Consider the following 24,079-nt stretch of genomic DNA (forward strand, 5'->3'; position numbering starts at 1 on the left):
GCTCTTGGAAACCCTGCAGGATTTGGGAGAGGGAGAGCTCGAGACCTTTCAGTGGCATCTGCTGCAGGGCGATGGCTTCACAGCCATCAAAAGGTACCAATTGGAGAACAGAAACAGGGCGGAAACAGTGGATGTGATGGTGCAGAATTATGTGACCAAAATGATGGAGGTGGCCCAAAAGATTTTGAAGAAGATGAAGAAATATGAACTGGAGCAGCGTTTGTCCAACGGCAGCTCTGGACCCGAAGGTAAGTTATATATATAAGGCTACATAGGCTATTAAAATACATAAATAAAAACATAGATGTCCCATGAATTTATATTTTACTATTTAAACACAATTTATATTAAACACTGGTTTATATTTAAACATTATTTGGATAGTCCAATGTTGCCATGCACAACTAACGATCAAGTGATGAAAGTAGATGTTCAATAAAGCGTCACTTGTCTATTTAGTCCATATTTACAGACTAACGACGCCAACCCTATCTCTAACATTAACGCAACCCTTAGCCCTTATTAATTAAGATTAACCCAAGCCTCTAGAGACTTCACACAATTATAAGTTTCACTGTAGACCTTGGCTTTTAGTGACATATTGTCACTTGAAAGGAAGTTGAGTATATCAACATTGGACTATACTGTATGTATGAGCCTCCTTCTACCTTGTTGGTGCTGGTTAGTTGACTGTCTTGTCACTGCCCATTTAGTTAGTTAGTTAGAGGTTAAATGACGAAGGATTTACATAATGTTTCCTTTACCTGACTAGCAGTGTTGGGAGTAACTAGTTGTAACTTAACTACTTTTTTCAGTAACTAGTAATCTAACTAATTACTTTTTCAAATTCAGTAACTCAGTTACAGTTACTAAAATAGTAACTGGGCTAGTTACTAGTTACTTTAGGACATGAAAATAACGGACAACTTCAGAGGATTACCCAGTTTCTGATCCTCAGACCTAGTCCGGGGAGAGAGCTGCAGCCAGAGCCCCAGAGGCTAATGACCTTGATAGGCTATAAGCCTCCCCAATAAGCGAAGGTTCAATGCCACACTGTGGCACAGCAACACTAACATAATGTGTGCATTAATAACAATCGAAGCAGACTTTTAAAAGTAACGCAAAAGTTACTTTCCCTAGTAACTAATTACTTTGAAGTAACTGGTAACTTTAAAGTAATTAAATTACCTTTTGAGAGAAGTAACTAGTAACTGTAACTAATTACCAATTTTCAGTAACTTTCCCAACACTGCTGACTAGTGCCCATGCCCGTTCACCCTGCAGCTGCACAGAGTGCTGTTTGCTTGTTTATTCAAAGTTGATTCACATCTGGAGCCTCCCTTGCCCCTGCCCCATTGACTGTTTTGGTGTGACACTATCCACCAGGCCCCACCCCTCCCTTCTCCTCCTGACCAACTGTATGATCAACTGTTAACTCTTTCAAATATTTATATATTTAGGTTACGTTTATATTTTTAGTATATTTGTCCCATAGGCCCACTTTGGATTCTGGGTAGCCAGCGAGTCTGTCCCTGGTTATCACTAACATATTCTCATAATATTTTTATGGGATATTATAATTTTGCTGCTATATTTCAGTAGTATCCTTCAAAAAGGTATGGAGCACTTTACATTACAGCTTGGTAACAACCTGGTAATATGGGGTAATAGTGTGATAATAGAGAAGAAATAATCAGGTAATAATAATTACCAATGTAATAGTTTGGTGTTAACACCTTCACCTCAGCTTAAAGACCAGCGACCGCTACATACAAAAGTGTTTATGTTTTGCATTCGTTTCCCTTACTGTACCGAAAATGAACCGAACCGTGACTTCAAAACCGAGGTACGTACCGAACCCTGATTTTTGTGTATCGTTACACCCCTATTATCTATTTTCTATCTATTATGTATATAAAAGGGAGCAAGTGGGCAATCTCTGTCTCTCTGCGATTTTTGTCCTGGAAGTGATGTCACTCAACTGGAAGTGATGTCATCAGGGATGTCACTTGAACAATTGTGATGTCACTGATGATGTCACAATGTCTATGATGTCACTCAACTGGAAGTGATGTCATCAGTGATGTGATGTCATCAGTAATGTCACTTGAGCAATTGTGATGTCACCGATGTCACAATGTCTATGACATCATCAGTGATGACGATCGAGCAATTGTGATGTCACTGATGATGTCACAATGTGGGCACTGTTTGTTTCAATTTCTGTCCCACTGATGATGTCACAATGTCTATGACATCATCAGTGATGTCATCAGTGACATCATTATTGACCAAAATCATCTAATATGACATGACTGATGATGTCAGGCACTGATGATGTCATGGGCATTTGTGACATCATTGTGATGTCATCAGTGAGTGATGTCATCATGATGCAAAGTTGAGCAATTTTGCGCTGCGCATATGCGAGCTGCAGTGCGCGTGAGGCCACGCAGCAGATGAGCTAGCGAGCCCGCGAGGCAGGCGAGCCTAGGAATCGAGCACGCATAACCCGCGCGATGCCTAGTTTGATCACTACTACCATAAGTGTTTCCAGGTAACAAGTCACAGCATTATTAAACATATAATTTGTATATCTTGAAACAAAAGATAATGTTTGGAACGGGAGTATGAATTTCAGCATTATAATATGGTATTTACCAATTCACCAAACTATATTACCTCATTATCAGTTATTACCCCATTACTGTCGCCATAGCATGTTTTAATCAAAATATTGCACTGATATAATCATGTTGTTAGCAGGTTACCATATTGTTACTAAAATATTTCTATACTATTACTAAATAGTTTTGCCTCATTGCCATCTGTTTCCCCATTATTACCATTCATTTCTGGTCCTGTTACCCTATTACATAAATTTCAGTCTAATTACCCACATCTATCCATTGTCAATCTATGACCTGGTTATTAATCTTTATTATCACACTCATACCCCCCTATTACCATGTTGTTACTGAGCTGTAATGTAAAGTGCTACCAGAGGGATTTTCTGTGACCTTTGTCATTTAATAACTGTCCTCATTGTGTCCATTTTGATGTGCAGATGTGGATTTAATAGCTTATGGAGACATCATGAAGATTCAAACTAGTGGTGCCTCAGCGCAAACAGCTTCATGGGACAAGCTGGGATATGCAGGTAAATGCAGTAGAGAAACATAAACGTTATGAACATTGTACATAGGTCTTTTTGGCTCCTAGTCAGCATTAAATAAGCACTTTTAAGAATTTACTTTGGTTTCTGGGAACTTGTAATGGGCATTAATAGATCAAATTGATCATGAAAATAATTGTTAGTCACAGCCCTAGTTAACTTATACCATCATTTCCCCAACTACTTAATTTAATAATGATGTTAGCTGCACTTGGGATACATTACTTTACTTTCTACAGGTGTGGAGGCATCAAATACCATGGCAAAGTGTGATCTGAACAGAATGAAAAGGTATAAGTCCAAGATCAACAGCGTGGGACGCAATAAGAACATGGATCCAGCTCTGATTGCAGCCATCATCTCCACACAATCCAGGGCTGGAAGTGAATGGGTCCTCAAGAACGGCTGGGGGGACGGTGGGAATGGCTTTGGGCTCATGCAGGTTTTAACAATAATACTCGTTTGTTTTGCTCACATATTCTTTATAGTGCCTCATATTACAACACCGTTGGTGTTCATCTGATATCTCTGAAATGTTTCCATAGGTTAATGTAAATCCAAACGGAGGTGGGCACACTCCAGTGGGCTCATGGGACAGTGAGGAACATCTCATCCAAGCCACCGACATCTTGATCGAGTTCATCGTACGGATCCAGTGCAAATTTCCTGAGTGGGACAAGGAAATGCAGCTGAAAGGTTTATTTGACTGACTCATTTGACTCCATTCACACGTTGTGTTTGTCATTCTAAGGCAGGGTTCCCACCTTTTTTGGCTTGTGACCCGATTCTGACGTCACAATAATCTAGGGACCCTAGACATTCAAATTCCGGTATATATATATCATTATTATAATTATAATATATATATTTTTTATTAAAAAATATATATATATTTTTGAATTTCAGGCGACCCTATTTGAATTTCAGGCGACCCCACTTAGGGTCGCGACCCTAAGGTTGGGAACCACTGTTCTAAGGCATTCTAGGTGCTAAATTGCGACGTTGTGATCATCTGTGTCTAATTTGTGTTTGTCTCTGTAGGAGGGATAGCAGCCTACCAAATGGGAGATGGGAATGTCCACTCCTATGAGCAGGTGGATGCCAACGATTTCTGCAATGACGTTGTTGCCAGAGCTCAGTGGTACAAAACCGAAGGTGGTTTTTGAAATCTGAAGCGGAACAAGTTCTGTATCTCCTAAAACCCCTGAAGGAAGCAATCCGTTTAAACATTTATAATATATCAAAACCTTAAGCTTATTATAAACATAATACAAACCACATGGAACATGTTGCCCCTCCACTTAAAGTGTACAAGCAGCCAAGGTGTTTTCAAGAAGAAGGTAAAATTGTATGAATTGTATGAAGCATGTCATTGGGGTTTTCAAGTGGGCACCTTCCTTCACCGACGTTTCGTTAAGTTAGGCCCACGACACCTCAAGAAGGCTTAACGGTGTAATCCAGCGTCCTGGAAACACCCCCCTCCATGCTACCACCGCACAACTGCATATTACCTCACTATCTAAGCCAAACCTACAGTATTGAATGCTTCTGTTAATTATTTCATGTTTATATTGTTGTTGTTTTTTATATCCACCTGTTTTTAGACCAAGGAGCACAATGGAAATAAGTCTTGACTTTATTGTGCTTTATCCTTGATGTTATTCTTTGAGATCCGTGTCTGTACTTTGTTCAGTATATTGTATTTCAATTTGTAACCGTCAAATAAAATAAAATAAAATAAAATAAAATCACATGCTTTCCAGGACTGTTGCCTCCTGTTGACTGAGGTCGAGTAGCAGAACAGAGTACAGGATTGTAAAATGCAAACTGAACCTGATACACATCAGTTGATACTGATAGCAGTGTCCCACACCATGCTACTGTATACACAGGATATGTATACAAAGCTTGATGAAGTACTCTGTGTACTACAGTATGCAGGGAAAGTGAAAGGTCATCCACAGTCAAACTGTGGAATTCTACTTTCAGTTTCTCACTGCTCGACAGAACATGTGGACAAATGAGATAAGAGCAATTCCTGGAAAACTTGTGCATTTCCTGTAAACTGGATGCATTGGTTGTAGTCTTCAGCATTGCTGCTGACTTTGTTTCAGAGCCCCATCGTGCATCACAGATCCTGACCAAGTTTGCTTTTATATGAATATAGAACAAAGATTTTCTGTATTGTTGTGTATGTTTTACATTTTGAACAATCAAAATAAAATATTAAAAAGAAAAAAGATAACATAGGCCTATGACCTATCTTTATTTTGTCTTTTTAGAGATTAGCTCAAAAGGTGTTTTACTCATTGTGTACATTGTACAATGCTTACAAATTTGTTGTTGGATGTAGTAAACACGCCAAGACAAGACAAGAGAAATGTGTTAAGAGTCCCAAACAACGCTCTCTGTATCTAACAGATTATGCCCCCTTTAACTTGGCCAGCTCAGTCACTGTTATTGCTCCACGGGTTCTATACCATTTTGTAAAAAGGCTGCCATCCAAAGTCCTAAAAAGTGTTCATGACCATCAACACCTTTGAAGAGAGTTTATTTCAGCTGATTTCTCTGGTAAAAAATAAGCAACTCGTAGTTTTCTATCCTCCTGGCCATCCTGTTGTTGGAAAAGACCCCTCTTGACTCAGCAGGGGTAGACGTCAGCGGTCAGTGCAGTGGTGCTCCTGGTGCTGCCTCAGGTCCACTTTGCGCTGGAAGCCGTAGAGGCATTGCGGGCAGCGGTAGGGCCGGTTCTCCCTGTGCTTACGGCTGTGGGTGATGAGGTTGGAGCTCTGGCTGAAGGCCTTGCCGCAATCCTGGCACACGTGGGGCTTCTCACCTGGCACGAAAATGTATGCAGAAGGGGTGTTGAGGATGAGTGATCGCCTCATCGGAAAATTGAAGACGGTCAAATGCAATAGATTTATGCTGTTGCTTTTCAAGTGAAGACTCAGGAGATGATGCAGTAGTCTTAATGCATTTTAGAGTGACAGATACAGATGTATACAGCATGATCTCCTAATAGCACTTAGAAAAGCGCAATATAAATGCAATCAATTATTATGTCTGATGATGATGATGTGCTCAGGCTAACATGTTGACAAGGAAATGCCAGTCTTGTTCTGATGGTGTAAATATGAATCTCTTTAGGACCTAGTGTTTTACACTGCCCCCCTGTGGGATAAGTATAAAAAAGCTAGCCTCCTCAAACTTCAGGTCGCTTACAATGACTGTATGAGGATATTGCTGAAGAAACCCAGGTGGAGTAGTGCAAGTGAACTGTTTTGTAATGCAGGTGTCAGCACTTTTCAGAATTCCATTGTCATGCTGCTGACCAATCCTGGTATCAGTGCTGTGAGATACCAATCACAGATGTGGCATTTTTGTGCCTTTTATAGTTTTACTGAGTTTTTGTGTGTTCTTTTAAATGTTTATGTCTGTTTTTCTATGGACCTTGTGTCTGATAATAATGAAGTTGATTGATTGATTGATTGATTGATTGATTGATTGATTGATTGATTGATTGATTGATTGATTATTATAAATCTAATTGAAGGACTACATACTCCACTATGTGATGAGACAATTCTACAACTCTCTGTCTTATGAAACTCTTTCAAAACACCATTGGATAAACAACAACAAAAATGCATGGAGATCAAGCAATACATGAGGCTGTCTGTCTTAGTTCCTGGAAAGTTTTGGAGTTGCGAGTTTGTCATCCAACAGATGTCAAGCTGGCCCCTCCCACAGGTGTTGAGCAGACTTAGTCCTTAGCTGACACCTGTGAAACGCTCAATACTGCGTGCTCACATTGTAGTGTTCCAGAAGCACCAAGCAGCATGAGGACTCACCGGTGTGTATGAAGGTGTGCTTCTTCATGTCAGACTTCTGGTGGAACCTCTTGCCACAGTACTGGCAGGGGTAAGGCCTGGTGTCTGAGTGTATGAGCAGATGAGTGGAGAGCGTGGAGGAGCGCTTGAACACTTTCCCACACACCTTGCAGCCAAATGTCCTCTCCTGAAACACAGGCACCGTGGTTTGGCATTGTGATCATTTCATATCTATTTAGATCAGGGGTTCCCACACTTGTTTGGCTTGTGACCCTATTTTGACGTCACAAAAATCTAGGCACCCGAGACATTTCAAATTCCGGTAGACCATTGATAATATCATCAGTGACATCATCAGTGATGTCACATGCTTCTTTTCCCCCACAGAATTCTGCCTTTAATCTAAAAATTCGGACTTTTTTCTGAAATGGGTTCGACTACACTGACACACTTCCACATTGACTGACCAAGTTGCTGTTTGAGAATTTCTTTGGGTCTTTGGCAGCCCTGTAGGCTATAGATGGTATCATGCACAGGTTTATTCTTCATAAATGTTATATTTATCAATATGTGCTGTTTTACAGGAATTGCTCCAATCTCATTCCCACATGACATAGAGCTATGAGAAACTGAAGGTAGAATTCCACAGTTTGACTGCAGATGAAATCACTTCCCCTGCATATTACACAGAGTAACCTAATGACTCATTGTATAAATATAGCATATAGTTTCAGTTTGGATTTGATAGCTCTGTAGCCTAGCCTACTCTTTGCTCTGCTACTCCACCTCAGTGCAGTATCAGTGCTCATCAGTTATTTTCCAGGAGGAACAGAGTAACAGTCTGCACAGAGCCCAAGACATCAGGGTAGCCTGTGGTTTGTATCATGTTTATTCAGCTTAATTTTTTAGATATTACAAACAGACAGGATTTTCAGAAGATGCAAAACCTTTTCAGATTTAGGTTTCAAAATCCACCGTTGGTTTTGTACCACTGAGCTCTGGCAACAACATCATTGGAATAGTCTCGAGCTGTAGTGTTGGCGTCCACTTGATCATACGAGTGGACATTCCCATCTCCCATGTTGTAGGCTGCTATCCCTCCTACAGAGACAAACACAAATCAGACAAATAGAATGCCTTAAAATGAAAAAAACCCTGAATGTGAATGGAGTCTGTAAAGTCTGGAAGATTCAGTCAAATAAACCTTTCAGCTGCATTTCCTCATCCCACGATGGAAATTTGCCCTGGATCCGTCCGATGAAATAAACCAAGATGTCGGTGGCTTGACTGAGATGTTCCTCACTGTCCCATGAGCCCACTGGAGTGTGCCCACCTCCGTTTGGATTCACATCCACCTATGGAAACATTATTTCATAAATATCAGATGAGTGTTGTAATGTAATGATGTGAGCAAAACAAGAGAATACTGTTCAAACCTGCATGAGCCCAAAGGCATTCCCACCGTCCCCCCAGCCGTTCTTGAGGACCCATTCACTTCCACCCCTGGATTCTCTGGAGATGATGGCTGCAATCAGAGCTGGGTCTATTCCCTTGCTGCGTCCCACGCTGTTGATCTTGGACTTATACCTGTTTATTCTCCCCAGATCGGTCTCTGCCAATTTCTGTGATGCGCTCACACCTTTAGAAAGTCATTGAAAAGAGAGAAGTAATGTGGCCCAAGTGCAAATATAACATCAATTTGTTATGAAGTTGTTGGGAAAATGTTAGGGGTGTAACTACTGAGCTATATGGGTGTAACGGCACACATAAATCACGGTTTTCGGTATACAGTGAGGTAAAAAATGGCAAAACATAAAATTGTTGTTGTTTATTATGAACTTTTGTAAACATTAACCGTTTATGGTAACACTTTTTTAATAACATTCAGTAGTAAGTCATAATAAGCTATTCGTTAATGATTTTTTTCATTTACTAATGATTTGCTCATCATTTGTTCATGATTAACACATGTGTAGAGACAGGTTGGAATATAAAAACTTTGAATGACAACTTAATCATCTACAAATGTATATTAATGTTTTGTAAATGATTAGTTGATTATTTGTTCATCATTAACTAATAGCTTATAAATGACTTACTACTGAACGTTATTATAAAGTGTTACCCAGTTTATATATATCTATTTTTAATTAACACATAGCCTATGTTCCAGTCAGATCTGCTGGTCAGATCTCCTGGTGTTCAGGGTTTTGCTACTGCAGCATTTACCTTCACATCCCAGCTTGTCCTGCTGAGCTGTTTGCCATGAGGCACCACTAGTTTGAACCCGCATGATGTTTCCATAACCTAGAAGAAGAGTTCAGATTGTTCAATCCATCTTCATCTGCACATCCAAAATGTCCACAATAAGCCTCTGTCTATGAGGAATTCAATGGTAATTCAAATAGTTACAAGATGCAAAACTATACAATATATAATGATCTTATGAGAATACTTTAATTTAATGATACTTTGGGAGATAAAAACACGATAAAGTGAAAACAAAAATTAATCATTCTCCAGTGCCATCCAACATTTCTATAAATAGCAAAAGTCCTCACCCATTTTCAGTCTTCTCTTTCCCTTGAAACAAACGTTCTACTGACAGACCAGCGAGTGTCTGCTTTTCATTGCACACCTGTATAGTTTCAGTTTGTCATTTACTATGGTGAATCCAGCACGTCAATCAGACTTCAACCTTTGCCTCTGTGGAGGACTGTTTTACAGCTGTTGTCAGGTGTGTTGGTGCAACTTGGTGAGGAGTGATTTACAAGAAATGGCCACACTGTTTTAAACACTTTCTCACAGGGAGAGGAGGTTCCCACTTCCTGGCTATTTCTTGTCAATCTAATGTCCTCACCACACTTACACTTGGCTTACTTTGACTTCGTTTTCATCGATAATATAATAGATCCATGGTTTTCATCGTATGTTTTCATCCGATGCGGTGATCCAACATGGCGGTTTTTTGCTTTTCTGAAGACGTCGGTCAGAGCAGAGATGCAACGTCGTGACGTCAGTGTACGTCCATAGCGGAGCCATGCTCTGCTAATAAGAGCTACACAAGTAAAACTACTGCTCGTCTGAACAGTAAATAGTTTTAATCTGGGAGGACTCTACCTCACATTTTAACTGTGGTGGTCTCAGTCTTTATAAATTGGTAGTAGGCCTACTGTTGGGGTTGTGTTTATTATAAATTAATGTGTTGGGTACCTTGCCCCCGCGTTTCCCTCCCTCTGTCCCAGCTGTCGCACCCTGGCTAACGGTACTGGGTCATACCAAAAAGTTTGACCAGGAGGGGTGTTGTTGGGTGTAGTTGCTGAATTCCGAAATGCAAAAATAAATAAATAGATAAAATAACATAAACATAATATATATTTGATCCATCCATTCAAATTTGCATGAACCTTTTCTGGACTCAAATTAATAACAGTGTACCCTCACACATTTAAAAAGCATCACCCTCCCCTATTTTCCTCCAGTGACCCCTTCCATCGAACGGTCCCTTAAACATCTTTACCCTATAGGTGCATAGGACGTCCAAGGCGCACTATAACAGCTGTAAAACAGAAACTATTCTCAAAGCACACATACAAGTGTGCAATAAAAAGCGGGCATTTGGCTGGTCTGTGCTATCTGTGCTGTTTGTTAGTTTCATTACAGTTTTTGTTGCGAAGATCTTGCTTTGAACTGCGCCCAGGCCCAGGAGGAGGACGCTGGCCCAGGGGAAATTGCATACAGTAGTTGACCTCACCAGGGAGCAACGATGCCGACAGAGGGAGAGAAGCTCTTGGAAACCCTGCAGGATTTGGGAGAGGGAGAGCTCGAGACCTTTCAGTGGCATCTGCTGCAGGGCGATGGCTTCACAGCCATCAAAAGGTACCAATTGGAGAAGAAAAACAGGGAGGAAACAGTGGATGTGATGGTGCAGGTTTATGTGACCAAAATGATGGAGGTGGCCCAAACGATTTTGAAGAAGATGAAGAAATATGAACTGGAGCAGCGTTTGTCCAACGGCAGCTCTGGACCCGAAGGTAAGTCATGGGGAGGTTAAAAAAGACAAGAAAAATAGATAGGCTACATAGGCTATTAAAATACATAAATAAAAACATAGATGTCCCATGAATTTACATTTTACTATTTAAACACAATTTATATTAAACACTGGTTTATATTTAAACATTATTTGGATAGTCCAATGTTGCCATGCACAACTAACGATCAAGTGATGAAAGTAGATGTTCAATAAAGCGTCACTTGTCTATTTAGTCCATATTTACAGACTAACGACGCCAACCCTATCTCTAACATTAACGCAACCCTTAGCCCTTATTAATTAAGATTAACCCAAGCCTCTAGAGACTTCACACAATTATAAGTTTCACTGTAGACCTTGGCTTTTAGTGACATATTGTCACTTGAAAGGAAGTTCTGTAACTTAACTACTTTTTTCAGTAACTAGTAATCTAACTAATTACTTTTTCAAATTCAGTAACTCAGTTACAGTTACTAAAATAGTAACTGGGCTAGTTACTAGTTACTTTAGGACATGAAAATAACGGACAACTTCAGAGGATTACCCAGTTTCTGATCCTCAGACCTAGTCCGGGGAGAGAGCTGCAGCCAGAGCCCCAGAGGCTAATGACCTTGATAGGCTATAAGCCTCCCCAATAAGCGAAGGTTCAATGCCACACTGTGGCACAGCAACACTAACATAATGTGTGCATTAATAACAATCGAAGCGGACTTTTAAAAGTAACGCAAAAGTTACTTTCCCTAGTAACTAATTACTTTGAAGTAACTGGTAACTTTAAAGTAATTAAATTACATTTTGAGAGAAGTAACTAGTAACTGTAACTAATTACCAATTTTCAGTAACTTTCCCAACACTGCTGACTAGTGCCCGTGCCCGTTCACCCTGCAGCTGCACAGAGTGCTGTTTGCTTGTTTATTCAAAGTTGATTCACATCTGGAGCCTCCCTTGCCCCTGCCCCATTGACTGTTTTGGTGTGACACTATCCACCAGGCCCCACCCCTCCCTTCTCCTCCTGACCAACTGTATGATCAACTGTTAACTCTTTCAAATATTTATATATTTAGGTTACGTTTATATTTTTAGTATATTTGTCCCATAGGCCCACTTTGGATTCTGGGTAGCCAGCGAGTCTGTCCCTGGTTATCACTAACATATTCTCATAATATTCTTATGGGATATTATAATTTTGCTGCTATATTTCAGTAGTATCCTTCAAAAAGGTATGGAGCACTTTACATTACAGCTTGGTAACAACCTGGTAATATGGGGTAATAGTGTGATAATAGAGAAGAAATAATCAGGTAATAATAATTACCAATGTAATAGTTTGGTATTAACACCTTCACCCCAGCTTAAAGACCAGCGACCGCTACATAAAAAAGTGTTTATGTTTTGCATTCGTTTCCCTTACTGTACCGAAAATGAACCGAACCGTGACTTCAAAACCGAGGTACGTACCGAACCGTGATTTTTGTGTATCGTTACACCCCTATTATCTATTTTCTATCTATTATGTATATAAAAGGGAGCAAGTTGGCAATCTCTGTCTCTCTGCGATTTTTGTCCTGGAAGTGATGTCACTCAACTGGAAGTGATGTCATCAGGGATGTCACTTGAACAATTGTGATGTCACTGATGATGTCACAATGTCTATGATGTCACTCAACTGGAAGTGATGTCATCAGTGATGTGATGTCATCAGTAATGTCACTTGAGCAATTGTGATGTCACCGATGTCACAATGTCTATGACATCATCAGTGATGACGATCGAGCAATTGTGATGTCACTGATGATGTCACAATGTGGGCACTGTTTGTTTCAATTTCTGTCCCACTGATGATGTCACAATGTCTATGACATCATCAGTGATGTCATCAGTGACATCATTATTGACCAAAATCATCTAATATGACATGACTGATGATGTCAGGCACTGATGATGTCATGGGCATTTGTGACATCATTGTGATGTCATCAGTGAGTGATGTCATCATGATGCAAAGTTGAGCAATTTTGCGCTGCGCATATGCGAGCTGCAGTGCGCGCGAGGCCACGCAGCAGATGAGCTAGCGAGCCTGCGAAGCAGGCAAGCCTAGGAATCGAGCGCGCATAACCCGCGAGATGCCTAGTTTGATCAACACTACCATAAGTGTTTCCAGGTAACAAGTCACAGCATTATTAAACATATAATTTGTATATCTTGAAACAAAAGATAATGTTTGGAACGGGAGTATGAATTTCAGCATTATAATATGGTAATTACCAATTCACCAAACTATATTACCTCATTATCAGTTATTACCCCATTACTGTCGCCATAGCATGTTTTAATCAAAATATTGCACTGATATAATCATGTTGTTAGCAGGTTACCATATTGTTACTAAAATATTTCTATACTATTACTAAATAGTTTTGCCTCATTGCCATCTGTTTCCCCATTATTACCATTCATTTCTGGTCCTGTTACCCTATTACATAAATTTCAGTCTAATTACCCACATCTATCCATTGTCAATCTATGACCTGGTTATTAATCTTTATTATCACACTCATACCCCCCTATTACCATGTTGTTACTGAGCTGTAATGTAAAGTGCTACCAGAGGGATTTTCTGTGACCTTTGTCATTTAATAACTGTCCTCATTGTGTCCATTTTGATGTGCAGATGTGGATTTAATAGCTTATGGAGACATCATGAAGATTCAAACTAGTGGTGCCTCAGCGCAAACAGCTTCATGGGACAAGCTGGGATATGCAGGTAAATGCAGTAGAGAAACATAAACGTTATGAACATTGTACATAGGTCTTTTTGGCTCCTAGTCAGCATTAAATAAGAACTTTTAAGAATTTACTTTGGTTTCTGGGAACTTGTAATGGGCATTAATAGATCAAATTGATCATGAAAATAATTGTTAGTCACAGCCCTAGTTAACTTATACCATCATTTCCCCAACTACTTAATTTAATAATGATGTTAGCTGCACTTGGGATACATTACTTTACTTTCTACAGGTGTGGAGGCATCAAATACCATGGCAAAGTGTGATCTGAACAGAATGAACAGGTATAAGTCCAAGATCAACAGCGTGGGACGCAATAAGAACATGGATCCAGCTCTGATTGCAGCCATCATCTCCACACAATCCAGGGCTGGAAGTGAATGGGTCCTCAAGAACGGCTGGGGGGACGGTGGGAATGGCTTTGGACTCATGCAGGTTTTAACAATAATACTCGTTTGTTTTGCTCACATATTCTTTATAGTGCCTCATATTACAACACCGGTGGTGTTCATCTGATATCTCTGAAATGTTTCCATAGGTTAATGTAAATCCAAACGGAGGTGGGCACACTCCAGTGGGCTCATGGGACAGTGAGGAACATCTCATCCAAGCCACCGACATCTTGATCGAGTTCATCGTACGGATCCAGTGCAAATTTCCTGAGTGGGACAAGGAAATGCAGCTGAAAGGTTTATTTGACTGACTTATTTGACTCCATTCACACGTTGTGTTTGTCATTCTAAGGCAGGGTTCCCACCTTTTTTGGCTTGTGACCCGATTCTGACGTCACAATAATCTAGGGACCCTAGACATTCAAATTCCGGTATATATATATTATTATTATAATTATAATATTATTATTTTTTATTAAAAAAAAATATTTTTTTGAATTTCAGGCGACCCTATTTGAATTTCAGGCGACCCCACTTAGGGTCGCGACCCTAAGGTCGGGAACCACTGAGGCATTCTGGGTGCTAAATTGCGGCGTTGTGATCATCTGTGTCTAATTTGTGTTTGTCTCTGTAGGAGGGATAGCAGCCTACCAAATGGGAGATGGGAACGTCCACTCCTATGAGCAGGTGGATGCCAACGATTTCTGCAATGACGTTGTTGCCAGAGCTCAGTGGTACAAAACCAAAGGTGGTTTTTGAAATCTGAAGCGGAACAAGTTCTGTATCTCCTAAAACCCCTGAAGGAAGCAATCCGTTTAAACATTTATAATATATCAAAACCTTAAGCTTATTATAAACATAATACAAACCACATGGAACATGTTGCCCCTCCACTTAAAGTGTACAAGCAGCCAAGGTGTTTTCAAGAAGAAGGTAAAATTGTGGCTTCTTGATCAAGTCCATGTCTAGGCTATGATGTACAGCTTCTTTTGTGTATTTTGATATGTATGTTTTTTATTTCTCATTGCACATTTTTTTAATTAATACACAGGACAAGATGTTACTATCCCTTGTGCCAAAATCCAAGGAAAAACACATTTAGAAGCCCAATCCAGAATAAAACAAGCTAACAGGCTAACAAACTAATAAACAAGACACAAATCACCAGTTACCTACCCTATAGCCAACAGCAGTATGAAGCATGTCATTGGAGTTTTCAAGTGGGCACCTTCCTTCACCGACGTTTCGTTAAGTTAGGCCCACGACACCTCAAGAAGGCTTAACGGTGTAATCCAGCGTCCTGGAAACACCCCCCTCCATGCTACCACCGCACAACTGCATATTACCTCACTATCTAAGCCTAGCTATCCAGGTCGGTTCGGTATGACATTCCTGACTACACCACCACTGTCAATGATTCAGCCCTGTTGATGCGGACCGTTAATCATGACCAACAACAAACAATCCCTAACTACACCACCACCGTCAATGATTCAGCCCTGTTGATGCGGACCGTTAATCATGACCAACAACAAACAATCAATCTGACCTTAGCGAGCTCGCCAGCTAGCATGTTTCCTCCTTATCCACAGCCATTCACTTGCTCGTTCTGCTGCCTGAGACATGTTGCTAACCGCAAGTTTCAGGCTCCGGCCCCGAATGCCCAACTCAGTTAGTAAGGCAATAACGGACTTTGCCACAAAACCACGGCAGCCCACCTCTACAGGCCGCACTCGAGCCCTCCAACCTCGCTGCTCTGCCTCTGCTGCCATTTCAGCATACCTAGCTTTCTTGCGCTCATAAGCCTCCTCAACTCGATCTTCCCACGGGACTGTGAGTTCGATAAAATAAACTCTCTTCTCTACCTCAGACCACAGTAACAAGTCCGGACGTAGCCGGGTGCTAACTATATATGCTGGGATGACTAGCTGTTCATTCAAGTCAACCCTCATTTCCCAGGCTCCACCTACACTTAGCTGCCCTAACTTGTGCCTGACCTTGATCTGTCGAGTCTCTTTGCTAGCAACTAGAGAATTTACTTCTAGCCGCTTTTCCTCAACTGCAGCTGCCAAACATTTCAACAGGTTGTGACGCCAGGTGTATCGCCCCTGGGAGAGACTGACCTTACACCCTGACAGTATATGCCTCAATGTACATACACTAGAACACAACGGGCAGGCACCATCCTCGCCCAACCACTGATTTAAGTTCTGGGGAGATGGCAGCACATCATAAGTAGCCCCTAGAATAAATCTAATTATATTGTTGTTGTTTTTTATATCCACCTGTTTTTAGACCAAGGACCACAATGGAAATAAGTCTTGACTTTATTGTGCTTTATCCTTGATGTTATTCTTTGAGATCCGTGTCTGTACTTTGTTCAGTATATTGTATTTCAATTTGTAACCGTCAAATAAAATCAAATAAAATCACATGCTTTCCAGGACTGTTGCCTCCTGTTGACTGAGGTCGAGTAGCAGAACATAGTACAGGATTGTAAAATGCAAACTGAACCTGATACACATCAGTTGATACTGATAGCAGTGTCCCACACCATGCTACTGTATACACAGGATATGTATACAAAGCTTGATGAAGTACTCTGTGTACTACAGTATGCAGGGAAAGTGAAAGGTCATCCACAGTCAAACTGTGGAATTCTACTTTCAGTTTCTCACTGCTCTACAGAACATGTGGACAAATGAGATAAGGGCAATTCCTGGAAAACTTGTGCATTTCCTGTAAACTGGATGCATTGGTTGTAGTCTTCAGCATTGCTGCTGACTCTGTTTCAGAGCCCCATCGTGCATCACAGATCCTGACCAAGTTTGCTTTTATATGAATATAGAACAAAGATTTTCTGTATTGTTGTGTATGTTTTACATTTTGAACAATCAAAATAAAATATTAAAAAGAAAAAAGATAACATAGGCCTATGAGCTATCTTTATTTTGTCTTTTTAGAGATGAGCTCAAAAGGTGTTTTACTCATTGTGTACATTGTACAATGCTTACAAATTTGTTGTTGGATGTAGTAAACACGCCAAGACACGCCAAGAGAAATGTGTTAAGAGTCCCAAACAACGCTCTCTGTATCTAACAGATTATGCCCCCTTTAGCTTGGCCAGCTCAGTCACTGTTATTGCTCCACGGGTTCTATACCATTTTGTAAAAAGGTTGCCATCCAAAGTCCTAAAAAGTGTTCATGACCATCAACACCTTTGAAGAGAGTTTATTTCAGCTGATTTCTCTGGTAAAAATAAGCAACTCGTAGTTTTGTATCCTGGCCATCCTGTTGTTGGAAAAGACCCCTCTTGACTCGGCAGGGGTAGACGTCAGCGGTCAGTGCAGTGGTGCTCCTGGTGCTGCCTCAGGTCCACTTTGCGCTGGAAGCCGTAGAGGCATTGCGGGCAGCGGTAGGGCCGGTTCTCCCTGTGCTTACGGCTGTGGGTGATGAGGTTGGAGCTCTGGCTGAAGGCCTTGCCGCAATCCTGGCACACGTGGGGCTTCTCACCTGGCACGAAAATGCATGCAGAAGGGGTGTTGAGGATGAGTGATCGCCTCATCGGAAAATTGAAGACGGTCAAATGCAATAGATTTATGCTGTTGCTTTTCAAGTGAAGACTCAGGAGATGATGCAGTAGTCTTAATGCATTTTAGAGTGACAGATACAGATGTATACAGCATGATCTCCTAATAGCACTTAGAAAAGCGCAATATACTGTAAATGCAATCAATTATTATGTCTGATGATGATGATATGCTCAGGCTAACATGTTGACAAGGAAATGCCAGTCTTGTTCTGATGGTGTAAATATTAATCTCTTTAGGACCTAGTGTTTTACACTGCCCCCCTGTGGGATAAGTATAAAAAAGCTAGCCTCCTCAAACTTCAGGTCGCTTACAATGACTGTATGAGGATATTGCTGAAAAAACCCAGGTGGAGTAGTGCAAGTCAACTGTTTTGTAATGCAGGTGTCAGCACTTTTCAGAATTCCATTATCATGCTGCTGACCAATCCTGGTATCAGTGCTGTGAGATACCAATCACAGATGTGGCATTTTTGTGCCTTTTATAGTTTTACTGAGTTTTTGTGTGTTCTTTTAAATGTTTATGTCTGTTTTTCTATGGACCTTGTGTCTGATAATAATAAAGTTGATTGATTGATTGATTGATTGATTGATTGATTGATTGATTGATTATTATAAATCTAATTGAAGGACTACATACTCCACTATGTGATGAGACAATTCTACAACTCTCAGTCTTATGAAACTCTTTCAAAACACCATTGGATAAACAAACAAAAAATGCATGGCGATCAAGCAATACACGAGGCTGTCTGTCATCCAACAGATGTCAAGCTGGCCCCTCCCACAGGTGTTGAGCAGACTTAGTCCTTAGCTGACACCTGTGAAACGCTCAATACTGCTCACATTGTAGTGTTCCAGATGCACCAAGCAGCATGAGGACTCACCAGTGTGTATGAAGGTGTGCTTCTTCATGTCAGACTTCTGGTGGAACCTCTTGCCACAGTACTGGCAGGGGTAAGGCCTGGTGTCTGAGTGTATGAGCAGATGAGTGGAGAGCGTGGAGGAGCGCTTGAACACTTTCCCGCACACCTTGCAGCCAAATGTCCTCTCCTGAAACACAGGCACCGTGGTTTGGCATTGTGATCATTTCATATCTATTTAGATCAGGGGTTCCCACACTTGTTTGGCTTGTGACCCTATTTTGACGTCACAAAAATCCAGGGACCCGAGACATTTCAAATTCCAGTAGACCATTGATAATATCATCAGTGACATCATCAGTGATGTCACATGCTTCTTTTCCCCCGCAGAATTCTGCCTACTCACAATGTCGATTGAGGCTATGTCCATTTGGATGAAGCCTTTGCTCTTATATAGTGACATTATGTGACATTACACTGTTTGGATATCACCTGCAATTACCACCCACCACCATAGGTGTCACCCAAGAGAACAACACTGAAATCTTAATTATCACTTAATGCTTTAAACTCAAAACTCAAAACTCAAAACTAAAAAAAGAAAAGAAAACGCAAGTAACCCTATTCATCTTCTGTAATATTAAATTGTGTGTGGTGATTATTATTCTTATTTTTAGAAATTTCAGGCGCCTGTTTCAAATGCCTGCTCTAGCCTTGGCTTCGGCCTACTCCTCAGGCTTTAAGTTAGCTTGTTCTGTTAGCATGTGAGAGTAGAGAGTCCAGTGTCCCTGTTTGCCTTTTTTATGTGTGAAAATAAAATCACACGTACCTTTTCATTGTTGTCAGTGTCTAAGTTTATGTTGTGGTCAAAACCCCTAGACCGGGTCATAACAACCCTATTTGAATTCCAGGTGACCTCACTTAGGGTCGCGACCCTAAGTTTGGGAACCGCTGGTTTAGATCTTCTGTCATCACCCTACTGGTGCCACAAGCAATTGCGTTTCATATGAGAGGTGTGATGCTGACCTTGCCCCTATGGGGTGGCTGCTCAGTGTCCGTCCTGCTGGTCTTCATGTGTGCTGCTTGCATGGGTGCTCTGCTTCCATGAAGCTTGCGGATGTGAGACTTGAGACTGGACAGAGATGAAAACAACTGCAAAGACAAGGGACATCACATTAATATCTGCTACAAGCTTTCCTTTCAACTGTTTTCTTCTTGAGGCAAATATTACTTATGAAGTGCAACCACATCTCTATCCTGAAGAATATCTTTATGAGTGATACAGTTGTTTGCCAGCACATCTATATTCATAAGACATACACCATCTGCATAGAATGATGCCATACTTTGCAGCAGAGCGGACACTCTTCCCCAGGAGCACTGATCTTCGAGCAGCCACTCTTGGCCTCCCTCAGGACCCACGGGCGCTGAATCATCTCTCCCAATCCCACTGAGAGTTCCTCGCCATATCCTGAGCCGACAGCAGGCCTGGACCATACCACTGGAGGGGGGAGTCCGGCTTTCTCATCAGGGCTGGAAGCATTTACATTGGTAGGGCTGCAGGGGTCAGCAGCTCTAGAGTCTAAAAAGAAAGAGAAACAGGTGAGTTGACTGGCTGTTTTTTTTGATAATCTCAAAATTAGACTAATGATATACAGTACTTTACTGTAACATGATCTAGTATTTGCTAAGGCTATATTTTATAGTAAATCTGCCTTTTCAGTTGATAGTTTCACAGTGGCAAGTGACAAGAAAGTTGGGACCTTTACCATAAGATCTAGTACTGAATGGCTGAAGGTGGCCATCAGTGTGGACGGCAGCAGGACTATACTGCTGTGACGATGCACCGATCACTGTGTGATTATTATCCTGTGTTTTTGTTGAGGAGTATCCCAAGGATGTATCGCAGGACTCCTTATTTTGTTCTAGTTGGCCGTACGTCACCAGGGTAGTTCTCGGGCAGGGCCTGCTCGCTGTGTGCCGGAGGTGGTGGTGCAGTCCTCCTCGCTTCACCAGGAATGAACGAGGCATGATTCAGGAGGGAGGAAGCAGCGTCGGACTCAGTCAAATCAAAGATATCTGTGGAATGAAATAGATTCAACAGCTGTCTGTCAGCTTTCGTGATGCTGTTCAAATGTCCAGCTAGAGACTGGAGACTAGACTGACACCACCACAGAGCCCACGAATTATAACTAAAGTCACTGATGACATCACAGTTGCTCAAGTGACATCACTGATGACGTCACAATTGCTCGAGTGACATCACTGATGACGTCACAATTGCTCGAGTGACTTCACTGATGACATCACTGATGATGTCACAATTGCTCAAGTGACATCCCTGATGACATCACTGATGACATCACAATTGTGACCCACTTAGCCAATTCTAACATAATCAGTTTATAGACTTCTGCAGACCTAGACGTTGACAAAGGCTTTACGCCGAAACGTCCGATTTTTCTCTGCCCAATAAAAGGCTTTTTTTTTCAAATTAGCCTACCGTGAGTGCCGGCTCTCCTCTTTCATTGAGACCTAGACGTCCCTCTTCTGTTATTAAATCACAGTTTGATGCAGCTTAGGATAATTTGTATTGTTACAAATAGATACAGTATAGATACAGTATAGATATAGATATAGATAATAGATACAGTATAGATACAGTATAGATATAGATATAGATAATAGATACAGTATAGCATTCAGGTGTTCCTGATTGGATCTGTACTGGGTTAGACAATAGAGCTCAACAGTCATGTGACGTCTCCAGCCCCGGAAGAGAATTCCCCATTCATTTTCTCCATAGACATTTTGAAAACTCCTTATATAATGAGTTTTAAGGCTGGAACCAAGCCAACCAGCAACCTACTGAATCGTGAGTGATCATAAAAATTTCACTTTGAGCAATGCTTTTTATTTTTTGTTTTTGCTCAAAGTGAAATGTTTTATGATCACTCACGATCCAGTAGGTTGCTGGTTGGCTTAGTTCCAGCCTTAAAACGCATTATACATTTTTTTTTTATGTCTATGGGACAAGATGAATGGGGAATTCTCTTCGGGGCCTCACCTTTTACTGTTAATTTGAGAAAAATACATTTGACTTGAGTGAAGTGAAACATGTAGTGCTGACAAAATGTTGATAACAATGTAATGATAATCACATGCCAGGTCTGTGACCCCCCCCCCCCAACTGTCGAATTCACCATATATTGTAGAATTAGAATATAGTTTAATTGGAGGATATTTAGAGGAGAACAAAGAAGTTGTGATCAAATTTCAGAAGACTTTAATAATTGCTTGCTTTCTGAGCTTTTTTTTTTACGTTATTTCTGCACTATTTCATATGTTTTATCATGTAATCCGTGCTGCTGATTTCTTGGTCAGGTCTCCCTTGGTAAAGACATTTTGAATCTCAATGGAACTTCCTGGTTAAAATAAAGACTAAAGAAAAATAACTGAAACGTGCAAAGTGATTAAAAAAAATACTATACTTGATGTCAATGTCAATGCTTTGCTTATAATGTGTCATGCTTACTTTTCATTAACCTGACCTTCTCTCCTCAGCGACCCTTTGCAAAGCCCCACCTTCTCCCCCTTTTCGTAGTTTACCTTTTTACCCTACTCTCCAATCTCCTCGCTATCCCACTCAATCTCCTCCCTATCCCACTCACTACATACATTATTATGAATGTACATAATTATCCTTCCACGTTGCCTTTTATGTTGCTGTCTGTTTGTGTCTTGCTTAATTGTTATTTTCTTTTTAAATGCTGCCCTCTTGGCCAGGTCTCGCTCGAAAAAGAGATCACTGATCTCAAGTGACTACCTGGTCAAATAAAGAGAAATAATGATAAAAGATAAAAAAAAAAAAAAAATTGGCTAATCAAGTGATGTCTCAATCTTTTATACTGTTGCATTCACTTGTCAGCTGTTTATGCCTGAAGGTCTGAACGAAAGCTGGAATTAAAGATCTTTGCACAGATTTGAGTGTGCGGATGCGGACACTGCTTTTTTCACTAACTTTCATACTCTCAAGCTCCAGCACCTCAGCAAAGTCTGATACCAGATGAGCAGTGGTATTTTCCACAATTTTAAATGATACCATAATAAGAAATAGCAATAATAAACAAAAACACATTACCCAAACGTTATGGTTTTACAGTAATGTAATAAAAAAAAATCTAGCAATAAACATATATAAACTTACCAGATTTCACATTCCTCCAGTAGCCCGCATCCAAACATTGTACATAACTTCACAGTGTAACTTAGGGGTTTCTATCAAACTCTGGCTTTAGATGAGTCAGACCTCCGCTCTGACTCGTCTGAGGTGGCTTCAGATGGGTCAGATCTCCGCTCGGACTCGTCTGAGGTGGCCTTTGAGCTGTCGATGCACGGCGTCTCGTGGGGCGATGAGAATAAAGGCGGCGAGGAAGTGTCTGAGCTCTCACACCTCTCAGACGTCTGCGACCACACTGCTTCCTCACAAACCCCAACTCTGCTGAGCAGCAGGCCACAGAGGCACGGCTCAAACAAACACACATCCACAACTTCACTTCGTCAGCAGTCGTTTTTTAAGACGTCTTTTCATCCAAAATATGGCTGTACTGTAGCTGAGAACAACTAAAAATCACATCAACAGGTTCATGTACTGAACACAAAGGTTGGAGAGGAAGAGGAACGGCGGCTCATTGCTGCCGAAAGTGTTGACACACTGTGTGTGCACACAGGAGTTGCGTTACAAAAGTCAGTAGAAGTTCTAGAGAAATTAGAAATAATATAGAGGCCTCTTTCTATGTCAACTGAAACAGAAAGAGAGGACCGGAGAGTGGACACATGTTCATAACAAAATCAACATATATACAGTATTTTTTTAATAACAAGTACTTTCAAGGCTATTCTTTCAAACACAAAACAAAACAAAAACGTTAGGCCTCATTTGAGTTTTCCACAGGCTTTCCAGGCCTATAGGAACCATGTTGTTCAGACTCCCTCCAGGCCTATAGGAACCATGTTGTTCAGACTCCCTCCAGGCCTATAGGAACCATGTTGTTCAGACTCCCGCTCCACATGGACACACGGACACCCCTGTGTCTTCCAGTGGTAGGAGGAAAATCCATCATTATACTCGCATGGCTTTTTAAGGAAGTACAACTCTGCAGTCAGTCACCCTATTTCAGTCACCCACCATACTTTCTCCCACTGGGGTGGGGTTGGTGTGAAGCACTTTGTGATCATATCCGTTGTTATTGTTTGACGTATTGTCGTCGCATTGTGTTGTACTGTATTGTATTGTATCTTGTCTGTACTGTATTATCTTGTCTTTTGCTGTGTTTTGTCTGACTGCTACAGATGCAGGACAACTTTCCGAAAGGACAAATAAATACTACTACTACTACTACTACTAC

At 40.9% G+C, this 24,079-nt stretch overlaps 4 protein-coding genes across 5 annotated transcripts; 2 read left to right on the plus strand and 2 right to left on the minus strand.

The window, feature by feature from the left end:
- Positions 1 to 100: 100 nt before the first annotated feature.
- Positions 101 to 4,929, plus strand: LOC310793636 (lysozyme g-like). Its single transcript, XM_083655476.1, has 5 exons — positions 101 to 248; positions 3,068 to 3,160; positions 3,415 to 3,617; positions 3,721 to 3,871; positions 4,217 to 4,929. Exons 1-5 carry the CDS (start codon positions 137 to 139, stop codon positions 4,339 to 4,341), a joined length of 684 nt encoding a protein of 227 aa, XP_083511602.1. The 5' UTR covers positions 101 to 136; the 3' UTR covers positions 4,342 to 4,929.
- A 3,040-nt stretch (positions 4,930 to 7,969) lies between these two features.
- Positions 7,970 to 9,982, minus strand: LOC310794081 (lysozyme g-like; the record flags this gene model as incomplete). 2 transcript variants are annotated; one of them, XM_083655961.1, is made up of 6 exons in its annotated part: positions 9,886 to 9,982; positions 9,567 to 9,643; positions 9,235 to 9,312; positions 8,442 to 8,644; positions 8,210 to 8,360; positions 7,970 to 8,106 (listed from the first exon to the last, which is right to left on the minus strand). In XM_083655961.1, exons 2-6 carry the CDS (start codon positions 9,568 to 9,570, stop codon positions 7,970 to 7,972), a joined length of 573 nt encoding a protein of 190 aa, XP_083512087.1. In that variant the 5' UTR covers positions 9,571 to 9,643; positions 9,886 to 9,982. The 2 variants fall into 2 exon arrangements, with proteins under 2 accessions (XP_083512087.1, XP_083512088.1); XM_083655962.1 differs by having other exon boundaries at positions 9,875 to 9,952.
- Positions 9,983 to 10,771: 789 nt separating this feature from the next.
- On the plus strand, positions 10,772 to 14,978 carry LOC310793977 (lysozyme g-like; the record flags this gene model as incomplete). Its single annotated transcript, XM_083655858.1, has 5 exons — positions 10,772 to 11,039; positions 13,713 to 13,805; positions 14,060 to 14,262; positions 14,366 to 14,516; positions 14,854 to 14,978. 5 exons carry the CDS (start codon positions 10,772 to 10,774, stop codon positions 14,976 to 14,978), a joined length of 840 nt encoding a protein of 279 aa, XP_083511984.1.
- Positions 14,979 to 17,287: 2,309 nt separating this feature from the next.
- LOC310794080 (uncharacterized protein) lies at positions 17,288 to 23,042 on the minus strand. Its single transcript, XM_083655960.1, has 6 exons — positions 22,879 to 23,042; positions 20,441 to 20,750; positions 20,018 to 20,253; positions 19,698 to 19,823; positions 18,696 to 18,861; positions 17,288 to 17,732 (listed from the first exon to the last, which is right to left on the minus strand). Exons 2-6 carry the CDS (start codon positions 20,700 to 20,702, stop codon positions 17,554 to 17,556), a joined length of 969 nt encoding a protein of 322 aa, XP_083512086.1. The 5' UTR covers positions 20,703 to 20,750; positions 22,879 to 23,042; the 3' UTR covers positions 17,288 to 17,553.
- Positions 23,043 to 24,079: the final 1,037 nt, after the last annotated feature.

The sequence above is a fragment of the Poromitra crassiceps genome (genome assembly GCF_964638095.1).
Source record: "Poromitra crassiceps genome assembly, chromosome: 19".
In the NCBI taxonomy this organism is placed as follows: Eukaryota; Metazoa; Chordata; class Actinopteri; order Beryciformes; family Melamphaidae; genus Poromitra; species Poromitra crassiceps.

Bases quoted from the DNA above. Each gene is read 5' to 3' on its own strand.
- LOC310793636 (XM_083655476.1), top strand. From the start codon at position 137: ATGGTGCAGAATTATGTGACCAAAATGATGGAGGTGGCCCAAAAGATT. The intron at 249-3,067 runs GTAAGTTATATA...TTTGATGTGCAG, and splicing joins CGGCAGCTCTGGACCCGAAG to ATGTGGATTTAATAGCTTAT. The intron at 3,161-3,414 runs GTAAATGCAGTA...TACTTTCTACAG, and splicing joins GGACAAGCTGGGATATGCAG to GTGTGGAGGCATCAAATACC.
- LOC310794080 (XM_083655960.1), bottom strand. From the start codon at position 20,702: ATGCCTCGTTCATTCCTGGTGAAGCGAGGAGGACTGCACCACCACCTC. The intron at 19,824-20,017 runs GTATGGCATCAT...TTGTCTTTGCAG, and splicing joins AGTGTCCGCTCTGCTGCAAA to TTGTTTTCATCTCTGTCCAG. The intron at 17,733-18,695 runs GTGAGTCCTCAT...TTTTCGTGCCAG, and splicing joins GCACACCTTCATACACACTG to GTGAGAAGCCCCACGTGTGC.